A 19,792-nucleotide genomic window follows, 5' to 3' on the forward strand; every position below is an offset into this window, starting at 1 on the left:
CATTTTAAAGTCTTATATTTTAAAGAAAATAGACTAAAGAAAAAAATAAACTGAAGAAAAGGTTTTGGATTCATTATTAGTTGATAAATTGCATTGATATCGTGGAAAATTCTTAAACTAACTTAAAGAAACTTTATTGCTACGCTTCTTGTTTGGCAGTCACAATAACCTGGTCAATGGTGATGTGTTTTTTATTTATTTATTTTAAGATATCTGAGGAGGAAGGATGATCTTGTGATTAAGGGAGCGAGACTAAGCAGGTTTGGGTTCCATTTATGACCCTGCCCCTTTGGGAGTCACTTAATTTCTTTTTGCCTCAATTCTCCCATCCATAAGATGGGCATAATAATACTTGCCTGCCTCACCGGAATGTGGTGTAAGGATAAATTTATTGATTGAGATTTTCAAAGCAGTTTAAAGGATTTAGCTACATATATTCCATTAAATTTAATGAAAGATGTATGGCTAAATCTCCTGCACTTTGAAACGCTCAACAGTTGTTTGTGAAATGCTGTATGATTTTCAAATAGAAGGTGTCATAAATGGCAAAGTAGTATTATGGAACTCTGTAACAGAATCATAGAAATGTAGGACTGGAAGGGACCTCAATAGGTTATCTGGTCTAGTCCCTTGCACTAAGACAGAACTAATTATCTGTAGAGCATCCCTAACAGGTGTTTGTCTAATCTGTTCTTAAAAACCTTCAATGATAGAGATTCCACAACCTCCCTAGGTAATTTGTTCCAGTGCTTAACTACTCTTACAGTTAGGAAGATTTTCCAAATGTCTAAACCAATGGTCTTCAACCTTTTTTCATTTGCAGACCCCTAAAAAATTTCAAATGAAGGTGTGGCCCCCTTTCGAAATACAACCTGTTGTCTGCAGACCCCTACCAAAGAAGTCTTAGACTGAAAACTGACTGAACAGAATTCAAATATAAATGTTGCATGTGCTCGGCACAGCATTTGACGCAGCGTGAGAAAGGGTTTGCTAAACTGTGGGTTTCTATGGTAATGACAATACTTCTGGGTTTTGACCTGTAGGTGGGGGTAGTCACATATTTTTGATTGATCAGAAAAATTGAATGCTTTTTCTGGGATCTAAAACTTTATTTTCATAGTCCTTTCACGGACCCTTTAGACCCGGGGGTTCACAAACTGGGGGTCATGATCCCTCAGAGGGTTGCAAGGTTATTATGTGGAGTCACGAGCTGTCAGCCTCCACCCCCATATCCCACTTCGCCTCCAGCATTTATAATAGTGTTAAATATAAAAAAGGTTTTCAATTTATAAGGGGAGGTCACACTCAGAGGGATCACCAAAACAAAAGGTTGAGAACCACTGCCTTACATGTAGTGGGTGGACACACAGGGGAAAATCACTGAGCTAACCTAAATCTCCCTTGCTGTAATTTAAGCCCATTGACTTCTTGTCCTGTCCTCAGTGGATAAGGAGAAAAAAAATATCCCCCTTCCCCCTCCCACACACTTTACAGCAACCTTTTATGTACTTGAAGACTTATCATGTTGCCTCTCAGTCGTCTCTTCTCTAGACTAAACCAACCCAATTTTTTCAATCTTTCCTCATAGGTCATAGTTTCTAGATCTTTAATCGTTTTTGTTGCTCTCCTCTGGACTTGCCCCAATCTATCCACACCTTTCCTGAAGTGTGGTTTCCTGAAGTTTCCAGAACTGGACCCAGTACTTCTACTGAGGCCTTATCAGTAGAGTGAAATAATTATTTCTCATGTCTTGCTTACAACATTCTTGCTAATACATCCCAGAATGCTGTTTGCTTTTTTGCAGCAGTATTACATTGTTGACTCATATTTAGTTTGTGATCTACTATAACCCCAGATCCTTTTCTGCAGTACTCCTTTGTAGGCAGTCATTTCTCATTTTGTAATTGTACAATTGATTATTCCTTCCTATGTGTAGCACTTTGCATTTGTCATTACTGAATTTCATCCTATTTATTTCAAACCAATTCTCCAGTTTGTAATGAATAGTATTTATGCAAAATATTACTACATTTCTGTATAATACTTTGCACTTCTATAGTGCTTTCCAAGGATCTCAAAGCACCTTTTTGAACAGTGAACTTAACTTCATACACAGCCTGTAAAGTAGGCAATGTCATTATTATCCCCATTTTACAGATGGCGATGCAGACACAGAGAGATTAAATAATTTGCCCAAGACCACACAGGAAATTTGTGGCAGCTAAACCATACTTTCATGCCAGTGTCCTCGTGTATATAGACATTTAAAAAGTTTCTGTTGACTTAAGAGATATTTTGAGTTCTACAACTATTTCTCATCTGAAATATAGGGAATCTCTCTCAAAATGCAGAATTTTTCAAAATGGAATGAACTGTGTGTGTGATTACAACAGAAGACATGCTCTACAATTTACTTTACCAACCATTTCTATAGAATTTTCTAATCCTTTCTATTGAAACTGACTCATAAAATTCCAGACCTAGTATATTCATGCCAATATTTATAAAATACAATACACTCTTTGACATTTACCTCCACATGCCACTGTTTCCCCATAGCATTCACCACTCGTCCTTCAATTGGTCTCCTACATGCGCCACAAATGGGGACACCCATTTTATCATGGCATGGTAAACAATATAATTCTCCCTTCAACTCACGAGCATCAGCAGTAAGTTCCTTCCTGTTCAAAAATTAATGAATCAAACATGAACACACAGAATCTGAGATACAAAGAATGATTTTAGTTAATGGGACGTTCTGAAGGCATGACTTTATTGTTATGAATTTATTTCAAAAGTTTTATTTACACTCCATTATGGGATTTGTATACTAGTGTTCAAAACAGCCTGGTTCAGTGGATTTTATCTTGAAGATTGAATGTTTGCATTGTATAATGCATGAAGTTTTTTACTTTCTCTAAATATCTGATTTACAATAGTTTCATCATTTTCTTACATGCCATTGACAATGAACACAAAATCATTTGTAAGATCTAGGGCTTGTCTTCACTATGGGCTAAATCGGTGCTGCTACGATCGATACAGCGGCATTGATTTAGCGAGTCTGGTAAAGACGCCGATACATTGATGGGAGAGTGCGTCCCGCCAACATAGCATGGTGTAGACACCGCTGTAAATCGATCTAAGCTACCTCGATTTCAGCTACATAACTTACATAACTTAACTAGCGTAACTTAGATTGACTAACCTCGTTAGTGTAGACAAGGTCCTAGATACACTGGGCTAACTTCTGTTCTCAGTGACACTAGTATAATCCACTATAGTCATATGATTTCCTCTGGATTAACATCAGTATAACTGATACTGGAATTTAGTGCTCTAGGGCCAAGTCAATCATGCATGCCTTTATAGGGTTCAGGGATAAAGAAAAACATGCACCTATATGTGACAGTCATGTATATTCTTACTATCTCAGAATCTCTGTACGCTACTTTGTTTTAACCACTAAATTGGATGATCTGAATCCAATCTGAATAATTATGTTATTAAGAACAGTTAAATGACATTGTCAGAATTAAGCTTTAAAACGGACTACAGGTTGAACCTCTCTAGTCCGGCACCCTACGAACCTGACCGGTGCCAAACCAGAGAATTTGCTGAACCACGGGAGGTCCATATTGTAGCGAGCGGGTCTCTTTTTATTTTTACCGTGCCGAGGTGAATAATGGAACAACGCTTGCAATGCTGCATAGCCAAGACTTACCGGCTCTCTTCATAACAAAGTGTTAGTGTTGTTACACAAGGTACTGTATTAGCACAAGGAAATAAGTAAATAAAGCATAAAAAACATAAAATAAAATCATGCTGGGTCATGGATGTTGCCGGACCAGAGAGTGCCGGACTAGAGAGGTTCAACCTGTATAATCAATGGTGGTCTCATTTGGTTGCTCTTGCTTTAGGATTACAGATTCTTTTTAAACTGATCTTTGCTGTGGCACTAAATATCTAAAGTGAAAACTTCCCTACTACCAAATTACTGGATGGTCAGCTACAAACTAGTGCACCTGTGTTATCTCCCATAAAACCTCCAATCCAGCATCTCTGTGCAGGACATGGAAAATTGGAGGGAAATCTGTGTTTACCCACTGCTAATACCCATGCAAGCTTTAGTCCCTCCAGGGGATGGGAAATTGCCTTTTCCAGCTGCTGCAGAGGCCACTTTGAAAATCCACAGATTCTCTGCAGAGCTGTTTGAAGCAGAAATACTCTCTCCTCAGAATTGCCCCAAGAGCTATAGGGTTTCTGCTGTGTAGTGTTGACACAGCTGCCATCGCAGCCTGTAAAAATTGGGGAAGTGGCTCAGCCCTGAAGACAAGGACCAGCTGCCACAGCTGAAGACACATTGTTTCAAAGAAAAAGGAGGGAAGAATTTACAATTTCCTTTTAAAAACCAGAGGAGGCAGAGGAATAAGTTAAGCAGCAAAAGACGGAAGCAAGTGGGGGAGCTGAAGGGGCTGCACTTTTTATTTTTTTTAAACAAGTGAAGAAAAATAGAAAAGTCACTGGGATTTCTTAGTTTATCATTAAGATTACTGCTAAGTAGCAGTTCATTCAGCCTACGGTTTGGGGCATTTTGACTTTTTTATTCCTTCAGGCCACAGTGCTTATAATCTTAAATCCTAGTTAATATTATGTGCCACACAAACTTGAGTGTCTGTTAATCAGATCACTGATAAGTCTGATAACATTTCAAGTGAACCAGAACCTACCACTGTTCCAGTGGTTTATTACCCTCACTGTTACAAATGGTTCGATTATTTTAAAGGATTGCATGGGGTGAGGTTCTGTCCAGTCTCACATCTTCTATCACCATTTCAAACTCAATCTCTTTCCAAATGAAATTCTCATCTTTCATCTTAATTCCTCTTCACTTCATCTTCTATCTCTTTTGTCACTTGTAACTGGACTATCCTCCAAGGAATGCAACCTTAGTGTCATCTTCAACTCCTCTCTCCTGTTCTCCCCTGCATCCAATCTCTCAGTAGGTCACTTCTGAAACTCTCATCTGTGCCCAGAGCTAGAATTGGGGGTACACACAGTGATACTACAACCTCTCCCAAGATACCATCTTGTTCTACAGAACCTCAGCTTTCATTTAAGCTTGTCTGAGAGAGGACTGCACCCCAGATTTCTGTAATCTATGAGCCTCTATTGTTTGAGCTAAAGGATCAAGTCCATGAGCCCAGAGGTAATGGCGGACTCAAACCTCCATACATGGTCTAGCTATTAGAGGGGACAAAGAATCACACTCTGATAACATGGATTACATCAATACAGCTGACTTTAAATTTAAACAGACAAAACAAATGAAAATCAGCATTTTCTTAAAGTTTTTTTCTTCTATAAAATACAATTACCCGCAATTGGCACAGTTGAAATGATCAGGATGATAGGGATCATTCTTGAATATAAGCGGTTGTTCATCAATAATGGCATGGCACTTCTGGCAGATGTATTTTCCCAGACCCCTGGCTTTCTCCCGGTTGTGACAAGGACGGCAAAGATGCCTAAAAACAGAGAAAAAAGAAAAACAGTAACAGTAATAAATACTTTTTGGAATCTTACCACACAATAATAACACAAACAAAATCTATTAGGATCTCAATTCAATCTGTTATTTGAATAAATCATATGAGCAGTACCCTTAAGGGAAACCCAAGCTCAAGAGAAGGGAAAAAATAGTCAATTTACTTCCATCCAGCCCAGGGGCTCATTCTTCTGTTCTCTTGCATTTAATGTACGTGTAAAAGTAAAAAAGGAATTAGAATTTTCTATAGATTTTTGTTGCCAAGTGTTTTACTCTGTGAATCTCAAAAGTTTAGATGGGAAGCTAACTGCTCACTTAGGCCCTGATTCTGCAAATACTTATGCATGAACGTCACTTTTACCATGTGAAGTCACATGCTTAAAGTTAAGCATGTATCTGTTTGCAAGATAGTGGCCATAGGGCTGTAGTACCTTTACTCACATTGAAAAATATTTTACTCTAGGAATAGTCCCACTGAAGTTAAGGGGACTACTCCAGGAGTAAGGTGCTGCTAATAAGTCAGAGTAAGCCCACAATGGCCTCGAAAGAGCTTGCAAATGAGAGGAACATTTTTTTGTATGAACCAAACTACTACTTTTTCCAGGCTCCCTAATATAAAATCATCTCAGTCAGGTAAAATTCGCACACAAAAAAGCATTAAAAACAGAAAATAAACAGCACTGACTGTAGCAATGCACTTTATTCTAGAGAGGTGCCATCAGAATTCCAAAGTGGTGCAAGGTAGGTGTGTGCACTTTTATCTAAATTTTTAGTACCTCAGCACCACTGGTTGTGATGCATGAGTTGCTGGAATCACACCAGAAAAAATCTGATATTTCATGTGAAAGAATTAATGGGGTACATTTATCTACCTCTGGTACACTACTTTCAAAATGTTCTCCCTCTATTATATCTCAAAGTACCACTGGCACTGAGTGATATAAGGTAACAGATATACCCAGAAGGTGACCCTGATGGAAAGTCTGAAGGTATAGTGGAACATTCGTTAAATGCTTTTGTAAGTATTAAAAAAAAAAAATCATTATTTAATGTTTACATTTCATTTTTGAGCTGTGTTCTCTGCAGATGAGAGACTTGCTTGAACCCTACCCCATAAAGGTACCTTACATGTAAACAGAGATACTTCAGGTTTCAGAGTGGTAGCCGTGTTAGTCTGTAGCAGCAAAAACAACGAGGAGTCCTTGTGGCACCTTTGAGACTAACAAATTTATTTGGGCATAAGCTTTCATGGGCTAAAACCCACTTCATCAGATGCATGGAGTGAAAAATACAGTAAAAAGAATACATATTCTAGCACATGAAAAGATGGGAGTTGCCTTACGAAGTGTGTGTGTGGGGGGGTCAGTGCTAACGAGCCAATTCAATTAAGGTGGAAGTGGCCTATTCTCAATAGTTGACAAGAAGGGGTGAATACCAAGGGAAGGAAAATTACTTTTGTAGTGCTAATGAGGCCAATGCAATCAAGGTGGCCCATTTCCAACAGTTGACAAGAAGTTGTCACTTCCACCTTAACTGAATTGTATTTTTCACTCCGTGCATCTGATGAAGTGGGATTTAGCCCACAAAAGCTTATGCCCAAATAAATTTATTAGTCTCTAAGGTGCCACAAGGACTCCTCGTTTTTTTGAGAGATACTTCAGTTACTCCTTTAACTGTGTTTTATTAAAAAGGTTACATCATGTCAGCTAAAGATTTTTAGAAGCCTTAATAAACTGTAAACCCCATCATCACCACTTTGCTTATGATCAATACAGAAGGGGGTGAAGATCTACCTGCCAGCGTTCTTGACAAATCCAATATCTGCCAGTACTTGTTGGCAGAGGTCACAACAGAAGCATTCTGGATGCCAGCTATTATTCATAGCTTTAATAACACGACCGATAATGAACTCACCTGTAGGTAAATAAAATATCTGGATGTTAAACAATAAAATAAAGTTGTTTTAAATACCAAAGTGATTTAAGTAACACTGTATCAGACAAAGTAAAATAAACCAAAAACTCCCAGCTTGCGGGTTCAGGTATATGGCTCCTGGGGCTCTGGTTCTCAACCTTATTCTTGGTTACAAATCCAAAGCAAATTCCCTTACTAACAAAGCACTTCCCCTTCTAGCTAACAGTTTATTTACTCACCCTCCTTCATACACTTCATTTTCTGTATATCTGTGTTTTTCTTTTACCATCCCTCACCTTTTCCAGTCATCTGATCTCTTATGCCGTTTTGGTATTCATGCAGTTCTTTATTCTGCATGACTTTTTCCTAATTACTTTCTCCTTTCTGCTTTGAGTAAACCAGCAGATTAGCAGGATTTTTGTTTTTATTTATACTCTAGTAGTTCCCAAAAGGCTCTAGGCACTTTACAAATGCAGAGAAAGACTCAGTCCCAGCTCTGAAGAGCATACCATCTACTGAAGGATGGGGGAATGGGATACAACACAAATCAGGTGATGATAGATGCAATTTTTGCTGGCCAAGCAAAATGAGGCTTCACACTCAACTTGATGTCATTTCTCTATTGATCTGTCTAACACGGTAACTTTTGAAGACCATGTCCAATTTTGCTGACACTCAGAAAAACTGGAAAAAAGAAAGTTACTTATATTTAGTAACTGGAGGTTCTTCAAGATGTGCGGTCCCTATCTGTAGTCCACTGTGGGGTATGCATGTGCTCCTTGTGCCCAGAGCTGGAAAATTTTGAAAGCAGTGTGTGTAGGTCTTCACGTGCACCCAGGCTCACCTTATGCCTCCAACCGAGGAGCTCAAGGGCAGGACCACCTCTCCAGTTCCTTCTCCACGGCGAATCAGAGAAGATCTAAAGCAGAGGGGAAGGAGGGCAGGTAGTGGAATATAGATAGGGACCACAGATCTCAAAGAACCTCAAGTTACTATAAGGTAAGTAACTTTCTGTTCTTCTGAGTGCTGGTTCCTATGTGTATTCCACTGTGGGTGATTGACAAGAAGTACTCAAATAGGAGGGTGACACGTTGTAGATGGCAGAGCCGAACAAAGGACTGCTGTTCCAAAAGATGCATCAGCAGAGTCCTGTACCACGGCATACTGTCTAATAAACGTGTGGACTGAGCGCCATATAGCTGCCTTACAATTATCAAGTAGAGGCACCTACTGAAAAGAAGCCATAGATGTTGCTTGCGTTCTTGCAGAATGAGCTCTTACCCCATGAGGAGGGGGAAGATTTGCTCTGATATCAGTTATCTAAGTACAGGCCAACATCCATTTTGAGATTCTTTGAGAGAATATAACCTGACCCTTGGCCCTGTCCATTATGGTGACAAATAGTCCAGGGGATTTCCTGATTGTCTTCATTCTCTGCGGGTTATGAAAGGCTAAGGCTTGCCAAACATTGATGGAATGGAGCCTCCTTTCTTCTGAGGATGTGTGCCGTTTTGGGAAGAATGCAGGTAAGCGAATAGGCTGGTTCAGGTGAAACTCAGACTGGGGGTGAATTTACGGTATAAACGTAATGGAAGCTTGTCCTTATGCAATATAGCGTAAGGAGGATCTGCCATCAATGCTGCAAACTCACCAACCCACCTGGCTGAGGTGATGGCTACCAGGAATGTGACCTTCATGGATAGGAGAGACATGAAGCAAGAAGCTAATGTTTCAAAGGAGACTTAGTGAGCACTGAGAGAACAAGGTTCAAGTCCCATTGAGGAATAGGCTTTTTGATAGGCCAAAAGGTTCTGATTAGGCCTTTCCAGAATCTGCTAGTTGGAGAGTGTGCAAAGATTGAGTAGCCCGTGAAGGCAGATGGTTGCCAAGTGGACCCGTGAGGAACTGACAATCTTGCTGTCTGCAGGGAAAGAAAATAGTCCATAACGAGAGGAATATCTGTGGGTTCCAGAGAAATACATCTTTGATACGCCTAGATAGCGAAATGCTTCCACTTGGTTAGGTAATATTTTCTAGTGGAATCCTTCCTACTATTAGAAAGGAGATTCCGTACAGCTTCAAAACATGATTGCTCTAAAGACAATGCCCATCCACAAACCAAACTCTGGGAGGAAGCAGATGTGGGTTGGGATGCCTGATTTTGCCATTCATCTGAGTCAGAAGATTGGGAAACACAGGAATAATGATCAGTACCCAAAAACAACATGCGTAGGAGGTTCGGGAATCAAAAATTCTGGGCAGTTGGGGGCAATGAGAATAATAATTCATGGGAGGCATAGTTCAGATAGTCTGACCATGGAAGGAGTAGAGCATTGCCCTGTGAGTGGTGACCAAAGGCTCCTTTGGAGCAGTATATGTAGCACTTCCTCTTTGTTGGGGAGGTAAATAAGTCCCTGGTGGAGGTCCCCCCACAGAACGAAAATATTGTTCATTACAGAGTTGTGTAGCTCCCACTTGTGATCGACTTGCAAAGTGTTTGCTGAGACACACATTCGATTCCTTCAGAGTTAGACTGCTGACAGGGTAATCTGACTGCCGATGCACCAGATCTACCATGACAGGAACAATATCACTTTGGTGATAATAGTCACTATGGTGCTCATGTGCCATATGTTTGGTAAGTACAAAGTCAGAAGCCACGCTTGTGGGCAATAAGATGGAGTCTTGCAAAAGGCGAGACATGTGCATGAGGCCATATGACCTAGGAGAGAAAGACAGATCTTGACAGGCACCCTGGGTTGGTTATGAACTGATCCATGATAACATTCATAGCCTGAAACCTGTCTCTCGGAAAGTAAGCCCTTGCATGATTGAACTTAAGGATGCCCTGATGAAATCCAAAGTTTAGGGGTGAGAACGAATTTTTCGGCATTTATGCTAACCCCCAGAGAGGAGAGGAGTTGTAGCAACTGTCTCAGTAGACGTCTGGGCCTCTTGGCGTGACCTGGTGACAAGGAGCCACTCATTGAGGTAGGGGAAGATGGTGAAATCACGGCATCTGCTATGACAGAGAACACCTCGGTAAAGACCCTGGGGAAGGTAGCAATGCTAAAAGGGAGTACTCTGTAATGAAAGTGAGTGGAGGTGACTATGAATCTGAGAAAGCACTGGCGAGTGGGGTGGCTGTCCATGTGAGAGTAGGCATCCTTCATGTCAAGAGCTGTAAACCACTTGTCTTTTTCCAGAGATTGAACTATAAATGCCAACATGACCATGCAAATAAAGCAGTTGAGATGGCGGTGACCGAGAATAGGTCTCCAACTGCCTTTCTTTCTGGAAACTGGGAAATATGTCAAGTAAAAACTCCTTATTTGGTACTGAAGAGGAACCTGCTTTATTGCTCTTCGCTGTAAGAGAGATTCCACCTCTTGTTTGAGAATGTTCTCGTGAAAGTGGTCTCCGAGAGGGAGGAGGGAAAGGGGGTTTTGGAGGAGGGCACAAACTCTATTATATAGCCAGAATGGATAATGCTGAGCACCCATTTGTTCATTGTTATTGCACTCCAAGTGTTGAAAAGGAGTACTAGATGACCCCCCCGAAAGAGTGTGTTGGCAGTCAGGACATGTTGGACTCAGTGGTTTACAGCTCCCATCTAAAATAATGTTTCAACGAGGGCTGGGATTGGAATGAGGAATCTGCTGCAGAAAGATGAAGCAGGTCCTTTGAACTGTCTGCTCTTAGGGGTTGCTCATAAGGTCTCAGGTGGAAGAACTGTTGAGCCATCCATCTAAACTTGTATTATTGAAGGTGAAATTTTCTCTTCAGGGTATGTGCATATATTCCTAGGGAGCAGAGGATGCCCCTGGAGTCCTTTAAAGTGTGTAAGGACTCATCCATCTTCTGATTAAACAGATGAGTCTCACTGAAGGGAAGATCCTCTGTGGTGTACTGGACTTCCCTGGGATGCGCTAAAGTATGGAACCATGACTCCCTGTGCATCACAATGACAGTAGCCATTGCCCTGGAAGATGTATCAGGTCTATCTACTGCTGATTGGAGAGTGGTCATGGCAACCATTTAAGAGCCTGGAAATGAGCTATGTCCTGCTGTGGGAGACTGTCAAAGTCTGCAAATTTTGAATAGTTCAGGAAGATGTACTTAGCCAGTAGTGGTTGGTAGTTGGCTATCCTGAACTGGAGACTAGAAGAAGAAAAGATCATCCTTCCCAATAAGTTGAAACACTTGTTGTCCTTTTAAGTCAGGGTCGATCTGGGGTGTTGCAGCCTACATTTCTCTGCAGTGGCTTGGACCACTACAGAATTGGGAGCAGGGTGAGAGAACAGAAATTTCGCACCTTTGGCTGAGACATAGTACCATTTCTCTGCCCTCTTAGGGGTAGGGGTGCAGGTAGCTTGGGTATGCCAGACTACTCTAGCTGGCTCCAGGCTTTGTTAACCAAGAGCACTATTCTACTGGAGCTGGAGGACTGAAGGATGTCCAGGAGCTTGTGTTGAAGATCCTGAGCCTCCTCAAGAGGAATCTTCAGCTCCCGTGCAATTCTGCAAAGGAGTTCCTGGAACAGCTTATAGTCTTTGGGGAGCAGGGTGGGGCAGGATGGAGACATCAGAGTCAGCACCTCATCTGGCAATAAAAACACCAATCTTATCAGATCCACCGGAACCACCGGATCCGGAGCATACTCTTCCGCAGCAGGATCTGAGGACAGCTCCTGTTGTCTCCTCAAAGGGGAGGAAAGGGGTGACTCCCTAGCAGACTGGGCCAACTACAAGATGGTACTGATCCCATGGCCCAGAGTATGGCCAATAGGATGGATTGAACGGGGGTTGAGGTGGTCCCCATCGCATGGGGTACCAACAGTTCTGAGGCGGATGAGGAGGCAGAGGTTGGTCCCAAGCTGGGGAAAGTCTTCTGACTGGGAAGATGTGTCTTGGAGGAAGAAGGCATAATGGTTCAGTGTGATTCAGAATCTCCCGATGAGAAGAAAGCCAATTCCAGTTCCAACGGTGGTACCAACAGTGCCACTGGAGGGAAATCACAGCCTGAAGATGGAATAGGAGACAGATTCCTACCAAAGCCAACTCCCCTGGTGGAGTTATAACCTTTCTCAAAACAGGGGGAGCCGATGGAGTGAGAGACTCCGGGTCTGGGTGAGCGAAGCTGTCCTCAGAAGTGTAGATCTTGGTTCTTCCTGGAGAGAGAGGTGTCCTGTCCACCCAAACCCCGAGAGCTGCAATAGAGACAGTCTGTGCCAAAGCCACTGAAGGCAGAGATGGTACCATGAGTAACTGATGCTCTTGGCAACTCGTATTTGTCAGTGCTGGCAGATCCCGGGATTTGTGCTTGGGAGGTACTGGAGTATGCCTCTGAGACTTAGGACATACTAAGTTCTCTTGGGCTGAGCTAGTGGTCAGTTTAGGCAGGACTGAATTCAACTTTTTCGAAGTGGATTTGGAGGAAGACTCAGACTCATGCTTATGCTCCCTTCTTCCCTGACAAGATCCTGACAAGGGATTTGTGGGGGTAAACTTCTTTGCTCCTGAGTTGGACCGCATGGCAGGGGGTGTGCTCCTTGCTATATCAGTTCAATGTACAGGGAGGGGTTCCTGGCCTGGGTCCAATTGCAGCTTTGTGGCCTTTTCTATTAGATGCTTCCTGCGTACGGCTGGGGAACAAACTGCAGATACTGCACCTTACTGTGATGGGGGCTTCCCTGAAGCAGTATAAGCACTGTTGGTGGTCATCACTGACTGAAAAGGATTACAGGCAGGAAGCAGAAATTTTGAAGCCCAAAGTCCTGGGCATAGTCCAGTACCCAAATGGGGTATTGGCATGGGGGCATGCTCCCCAGGTCAGGGAAGACTAACTATAAAACCCTAAAACTAGATAAAAACTAGAATACAAAAAAGCTGTTTACAGATATCTAAATATATTTTCACAGATAAAGAAGCTAATGCTTCGGATACTGGCGGTTCCAATCTGGACCAAGCGGCAGTGAGAAGGAACTGGAGAGTCAATTGGTCAGCTCCACCCTTTATTTCCTAAGTGGGAGGCACAAGGTGAGCCAGGATGCATGAGTGGACCAACAGATGCTGCTTTCACAATTCTCTGGCTCTGGATGCATGGAGTGCATGCAAACCCACAGTGGAATACAGACAGGGACCAGCACTCGAAGAAGAAGCTGAGTTGCACACAATGCCCATACAGTGCTCCAGGCAGAGAAGCATTGTGAGATTAGAGGTAACTCAGCCAGTCATTACTCGCTCTGTCCATTGCATTTTCATACTTCAATCCGGGGCTTAAATTCAGCCGGAGCCATCCAGAGTGGAGCTCCAGTAAATATTTTAAAACCTGCAGAAGCCCCGGTGCGCCCTGCGGGGCAGAAGCCCCATGCCCCAGTGCCTCCCGGGGGGCTGAAGTTCAAGGCTCCAGGAAATACTGGGAGGGAATTTAAGCCCTGCTTCAATTCCATTGGTGAAATGAATCAGCAAATGGAACTGTTGGTCAGGACTGAGGTGCTTTGCTAGACTGCTGGGGGCATGAAGGTTTAGGACCGGAAGAGTGGGGGCTCCTTCAGATCAGTAGCTATACTGGGTGAGTAGGAGTGAGTTTCAAGAGTTGCACTGTGGCTCCGTCCACACTGTGCCTAGCTCAGGCAAGATCATTTACCTTTGCCTAGTCACAAGTGTTTTAGTTCATCTAAACGGTATCCATTTGATATTGCAGGCAGAGAGATTTGTCAAGGGGAGAGATGACCAAGAAGGCAGCAGAATTAGGGCAGGGGAACGGCACACCAGGCACTTGTGGGGAGAATGGAGGAATGCATTGAGCCCCTCATCTGTGCAATGTGCTTGGCCTACAGAAACACTGAACTCCATCATCCGTCTAGTTAGTCATATGTTTGTGTTTTTGTTTGAGTTATACACACTAAACTCCTTCCCGCATCGTCCCTCCACCATTCAACCCACCCTGCCCACAGTAATCCCTAGCTTTAGATCTAGTGTCCATAAGCCCCTCTTTGCCAGCATTCAACCTCTTCCCTTCATACAAATAAGCAGTTCACACAAGATAAATAAGTGAAATAAATAGCTTCCTGTGGATGTCAAGGAAACAATGGGACTTCAGGAGAGATTTAAATGAGGGGAGGGGAGTGACTTTTCAGACCAGCTCAGGAAAGGCATTCCATGCACAGGACAGTGTTGAAGAAAGCTGAGAAATGATTATGGGAGGAGCAGGCAATAAGGGTGTGACGTGTCATTCCATATTCTTTATGAAAATATGCTTATGCTATGAATATGACATAACTGAGATATACTTTATGCAAGATGGCTCGTGAGATATAATTGGAAAGGTTATATTTACTGAATGTGATTATCCTATTTATATGCCTGTATCATTTCTGTATCTGAAATTAGGAATATTGACTATGTATTTGTATTTCAACTATGCTACATTGGGTGACGCCCACTGCCAACCCTTCAGGTACAACAATGGAAAAGCCAGACAGGACGGATGGCCCATCAACAAGAACAATGGACAGTAAAATAGCATAGTCTTCCTGTGAACGTGTGGGTCAGCCTGCGAAGAATGGCTATAAGGGCCCCACAGAATCAGGCACTCTTGTCACCTGATACTAAAACATTACCTGGGACTTCTTTGTCACTTTCCACTCTAAAGGAAGAGGGGGTCAAACTAGGAAACAAAGGACTCCCACCTTATGCAAATCCTATTTAAGGGTAGGGAGTGAGGTAATCTGGGTCCTCAGTTCTCCCCTGCTACCCCACCCAAGATGACTGCTGAGAACAACTAAGACTGAATTGGGGGGAAGAACCCAGGCTGGAAGGGCTTCTGGTCTGTGAAGAAGATTATTAGAACCACATTTAGGGTGACAAGTTACATGTAACCAGTTTCTTTCATGTATTAAGCTTAGTTTGCGTGCTGTTTCATTTTCTTAGTAATCTGCCCTGTTCTGTCTGCTACCTCCTTAACTACTTAAAATATACCTGTTATAGTTAATAAATTTATTTCTGGTTTATAATATAACCCAGTTTATATGATTTCTAACTGGGGGGTGGGAGGGGGCGAGAAGTTGTGTACACCCTCCTCCACATTGAGAAAAGAGGCGAATTTCATATAATTTTGGGTTTGTACTCCAAGGGGGGCGGGGTGGACATCTGGGTGCTGTGGCAAGTCCCCTAAGCTGAGCCTTCCCAGAACGGATCTCTGGCTCTCTGTGCAGCTGGGTGTGGCCCTGCCTGTGGGCTTGGCTGGAAAAGGCTGGGGAGCCTAGCCCAGCAAGGCCAGGTAAAGGGGACTCAGGCTGGCAGAATAGTCTGACTCAGTGATGCCCCAACACACCAGGTGATATCCCAGGGGTCCAACCCATCACAAAGGGTATTTTCATTGAAATGGAGATGAAACAAATGCACTGGGTGAGTCAGTGCTACATAAGGCCTTAGAAGTGGCTTGAAGCTTAAAAGGGTTGAATTTGATGCAGTAGAGAAGGGGGAGCCAGTGTTTTCATGAGATGGGCAAGGAAGATTATCTTACTTTGTACAGACTGGAGTAGGTCTTGAGGAGACAAATTATGAAGTGGTTACAGTAATTGAAACAGGAGCTGATGGGAGCTTGTCTGAGAGTTTTAGCTGCACGAGAACCTTTTTCTTTTTTTGTTACATCATATCAAAAGCTCATGAAGGCCTTAAAGTGTTAACTGAATCAAATGCTAAATCACTAATCATTCTGAATTAATTCATCCATCTTTTAAGCCCTACTGCCTGCTTCTCTTTATTTGAATAAATCCTTTGGTTATTTCCAAAATGTTGTGAAGTCTATTTCACTCTGGATTATCATGTGCCCAATTGCATGAGGCTGCATACCTACCATCACAGGGAATGTTCACAAGAATTACATTCTTTACAAGGTTATATGTTGAATTTACACTGGATGATCAGTATGAAATACTACCCCTGCTATAAAACTTACCACACTGATGACAGCAAGGGGCAAAAAGCATCTGAAAATCATGTTCACAATACTTCCTTCCTTCGAACTATAAATGTGAAACAAACTGGAAGTTAGAGGAATAAAAAGTGTACTTCACATTTCACAACAATAATATACATACCATCACAATACTGTATTATTCCCAGATGCAATTAAATTGTAAAAGATGACTCGGCTATAACAAAGATGAGACCTTACTGTAACAGGGTGCTGGCCAAAAGGCACCGACTCAGCCCCTGTTAGCTCTGAGCTTGCTAGCTCAGCTCCTAGTAAGGGGAAGAGATTGGAGCTGACAGGCTGTGGCTGATTAAAGCCCTAAAGGAGAGACACCTGTGAGCTTGATGGGGGAAGGCCTATAAAGCTAGCAGGAAGGAAGTAGGAGGGGAGGAAGAGGAAAGTGAGGGCCTGTTGCTCCCAGCTAGCTGTAAGAGCAAGCTGTTCCCCAAGGGGCTACCTGCCTGATAGCGAACTGTATAAAGCTGTATATATGTGGTGGTGGGAAAATACAAGGAAATAAAAGGTCACTGGTGTTTGAAAGAGTAGTCTCCCGCTCTAAGGATCAGAGAATTTTTATCTTTATGAATCATTACACAGCAGGGTGAGTCACACTGAACTGTCTAGCAGGGTGGCGATTTTATGATGCAGATTGCTCTCCGCTATCAACATGAGATCCCAAGCTTAGTTCTCATGCTGAACTTCACTGGGGTCACTAGGAATGAAGAGCCAGTGTTCTACAGTGAGTCGTCCAATCTGTCTGATGTTAGCACAAATCAAATGTGCCAGACACTCTGTAATGACATACAGCATAATGCTATAAAACAGATTACATATAAGAGTTGGAAAGGATTTGGACATGAACATATGAGAGTATGAAATCTGAACGCTTCCTGTTTTGTGTTATTGAGTGATACAATGGAGCTCTATCTATACATGTTAACTCTGTTTGGGGATCAGTGCCACTGCACGCAAATCTATGTAGGCTGAACAGGTTTTCCTTCTCTTTTGATTGTGTCAAGCAGGCATATTGTTTGTTTTAATCTATTTTTAGCTCACTTCTGCGGTACCCTGTGGCTGATTCTACTGTTTACCTAGCAGCAAAAACCCTCAATCCCTGGTAACTAATCCCACAATACACATTTTTAAGACATATACAGGAGTTCCAAGAATCAAAAGTTTCCAGGTAGAAAATCTTATCTCAAAATAATCACTAACTAGTTGCAAATCTCCAGGTCTTTAACAACTTACTAAAAAGATATACAGTAAAAAGTCTTCCTTCAAGGACCCTCTCCTTAAGACTGTTTCTGCTAAACACCACCCATACTGAGAGAGGCCTCCAGGTACTACTCTAATATAAATAATAATAAAGTTTGTAATGTTAATTGCAGCAGCATCCTCTGGCTCTGCCATAGGCTGCTAAATATTAAAAAAAAACAAAAACCCACACCTCAGAAGCAAAACTCTCCAATGCTTGTGCCTGATTTAGCAAAATCATGAATTGTTATCCAAGCAACACTCATAATCTTCTTAAAATGCAGGTCCTCCTCCTTGAGCACCTACGAGGGATTTTTCTCTACTTCTTCTGCAGGGGGACAGAACTTCCCTATGTCCTTTCCCCACAACTCCGCACCATCTGTACTAGCCCCATGTCCTACAGGAGCAGACATGAAAAGGAGCCATGTGACAAAATAGTTTTTCTGATTATAGTGTTACCACACTAAAGGGAAGAGTAATGACTGACATGACAGGCATCACTAAGCATGTGTGTTCATGTTCACTTGAACTTACTGAATAAAGACTGGGAGTGGTTGGGTCATTAGAAAACCTAAACTTAATTTTCCCAATACTAATTTCTCCCTACTCACATCTTCTTGTCAACTGTCTGTAATGGGCCTCTCTCTTACCACTTCAAAAGTTATTTTTCCTCCCTTGGTATCCTGCTGTTAATTGATTTATCTCATTAGACTGACCTCACACTTGGTAAAGCAACCCCCATCCTTTCATGTATTTATACCTGCTTCTGTATTTTTCACTTTATGCATCTGATGAAGTGGGTTTTAGCCCACGAAAGCTTACGCCCAAATAAATTTGTTAGTCTCTAAGGTGCCACAAGTACTCCTCGTTGTTTTTGCTGATACAGACTAACACGGCTACCACTCTCAATTCTGCAGATGGATATCAGTGTTTTAGGGTTATGTTTCATTGTCCTTTGGTTATATTGGCACCAAAACTCTTAGTATAGGTTGATTGTTATGATGTTATTAGTACATGGCTATGCATTGATACATGCTATAAAACTCCTTGCAGTGTGTATACAGAACATACTGTTGTCAGATTATGGTATAAAACTGGAGGTGCACTGGAACTGCAAAGTGTAGATCTGAATCCAAAGCAAAAAATGTCTGGATCTGGGGTTTCCATTTGGACTAATTTTTATTCAGATTAGTTAGATCAGGAAAACTGCTAAGCTGATGAGGCCAAACATAATGGAAAACAAGTGTATCAAGTACTCCTGGGGGAATTCTGTGCCAAAAAATTAAAAATTCTACAAATTGTATTTGTCAAAACAACACTATATAATCACACCAGTTTCAATTATTTTGGTAATTTATTTCAAAATACTTGTCAGCAAGTATGTCTGTAACAATATAGACACACACAAAAATTCCCCCAGGAGTGGAGAGCTAAAGAAACCCCTATAACAACCCAGTTCTTGTTTCTCTCCCCCCCCCCCCCCCCCCCCCCCCCCCCGGAAGTCCCGGACTCACACCCCCCCCCCCCAGACCCCCCCCATGCCCCCCCCGAAGCCAGACACTCACACCCCCTAACCCCTCAGAGCCCAGCCACGCCCACCCCCACCCCAGATGATGTATTCTTGGAATCTAGATTGGGTAAGAATCTTTGCTCCTGTACTTTGCAGGAGTTGCTGTAATCTTACAGAAAATGTGAATAAACCTGGGGAAAATGCTCTGGAAGGCCTTTTTTGTACAGGATTTTTTGCATTGGTAGCGCTAACCAATACTGCAACACCGGTGTAAATATCCAGTTGTAAGAGTGCTACATTGGTGTAGTACAGGGTGTGCACCAGTGTGTCTCATCCTGGATTCAAGCCAGGGTGAGCTGCACCCACACAAGCCCCACACACACCAGGGAAATGCATCCACCTACACTGGAGGTTTGCCCAGGCATAGCTATATCAGTACACGCAGTGCCTAAGAATCTATCTCCTGAGCATATAAATGTATTGATAAGCATCCTGGTGACAAGTTGAGAAAACTGCAGTCTTTGAGGCCAAGAGAGGCAGAGGTGGGAGACTTCTCAACTGTTAGTGATTGGAGACATTCC

The 19,792-nt window shown here is 42.4% G+C and overlaps 1 protein-coding gene across 5 annotated transcripts in view; it reads right to left on the reverse strand.

Moving 5' to 3' along the window:
• LIMS1 (LIM zinc finger domain containing 1) overlaps positions 1 to 19,792 on the reverse strand; it is a 157,039-nt gene that overhangs the window by 14,010 nt on the left and 123,237 nt on the right. For all 5 annotated transcript variants that reach the window (XM_024224375.1, XM_024224373.1, XM_024224374.1 and 2 more), the window contains 4 exons: positions 16,430 to 16,496; positions 7,345 to 7,465; positions 5,382 to 5,531; positions 2,534 to 2,684 (listed from right to left, as the gene is read on the reverse strand). In XM_024224375.1, coding sequence (XP_024080143.1) covers positions 2,534 to 2,684; positions 5,382 to 5,531; positions 7,345 to 7,465; positions 16,430 to 16,460 — 453 coding nt within the window. In that variant the 5' untranslated portion in view covers positions 16,461 to 16,496. The remainder of the gene's footprint in view (positions 1 to 2,533; positions 2,685 to 5,381; positions 5,532 to 7,344; positions 7,466 to 16,429; positions 16,497 to 19,792) is intronic.

Source organism: Terrapene carolina, unplaced genomic scaffold, assembly GCF_002925995.2.
Source record: "Terrapene carolina triunguis isolate 2854851 unplaced genomic scaffold, T_m_triunguis-2.0 Scaffold21, whole genome shotgun sequence".
Lineage (NCBI taxonomy): Eukaryota > Metazoa > Chordata > Testudines > Emydidae > Terrapene > Terrapene triunguis.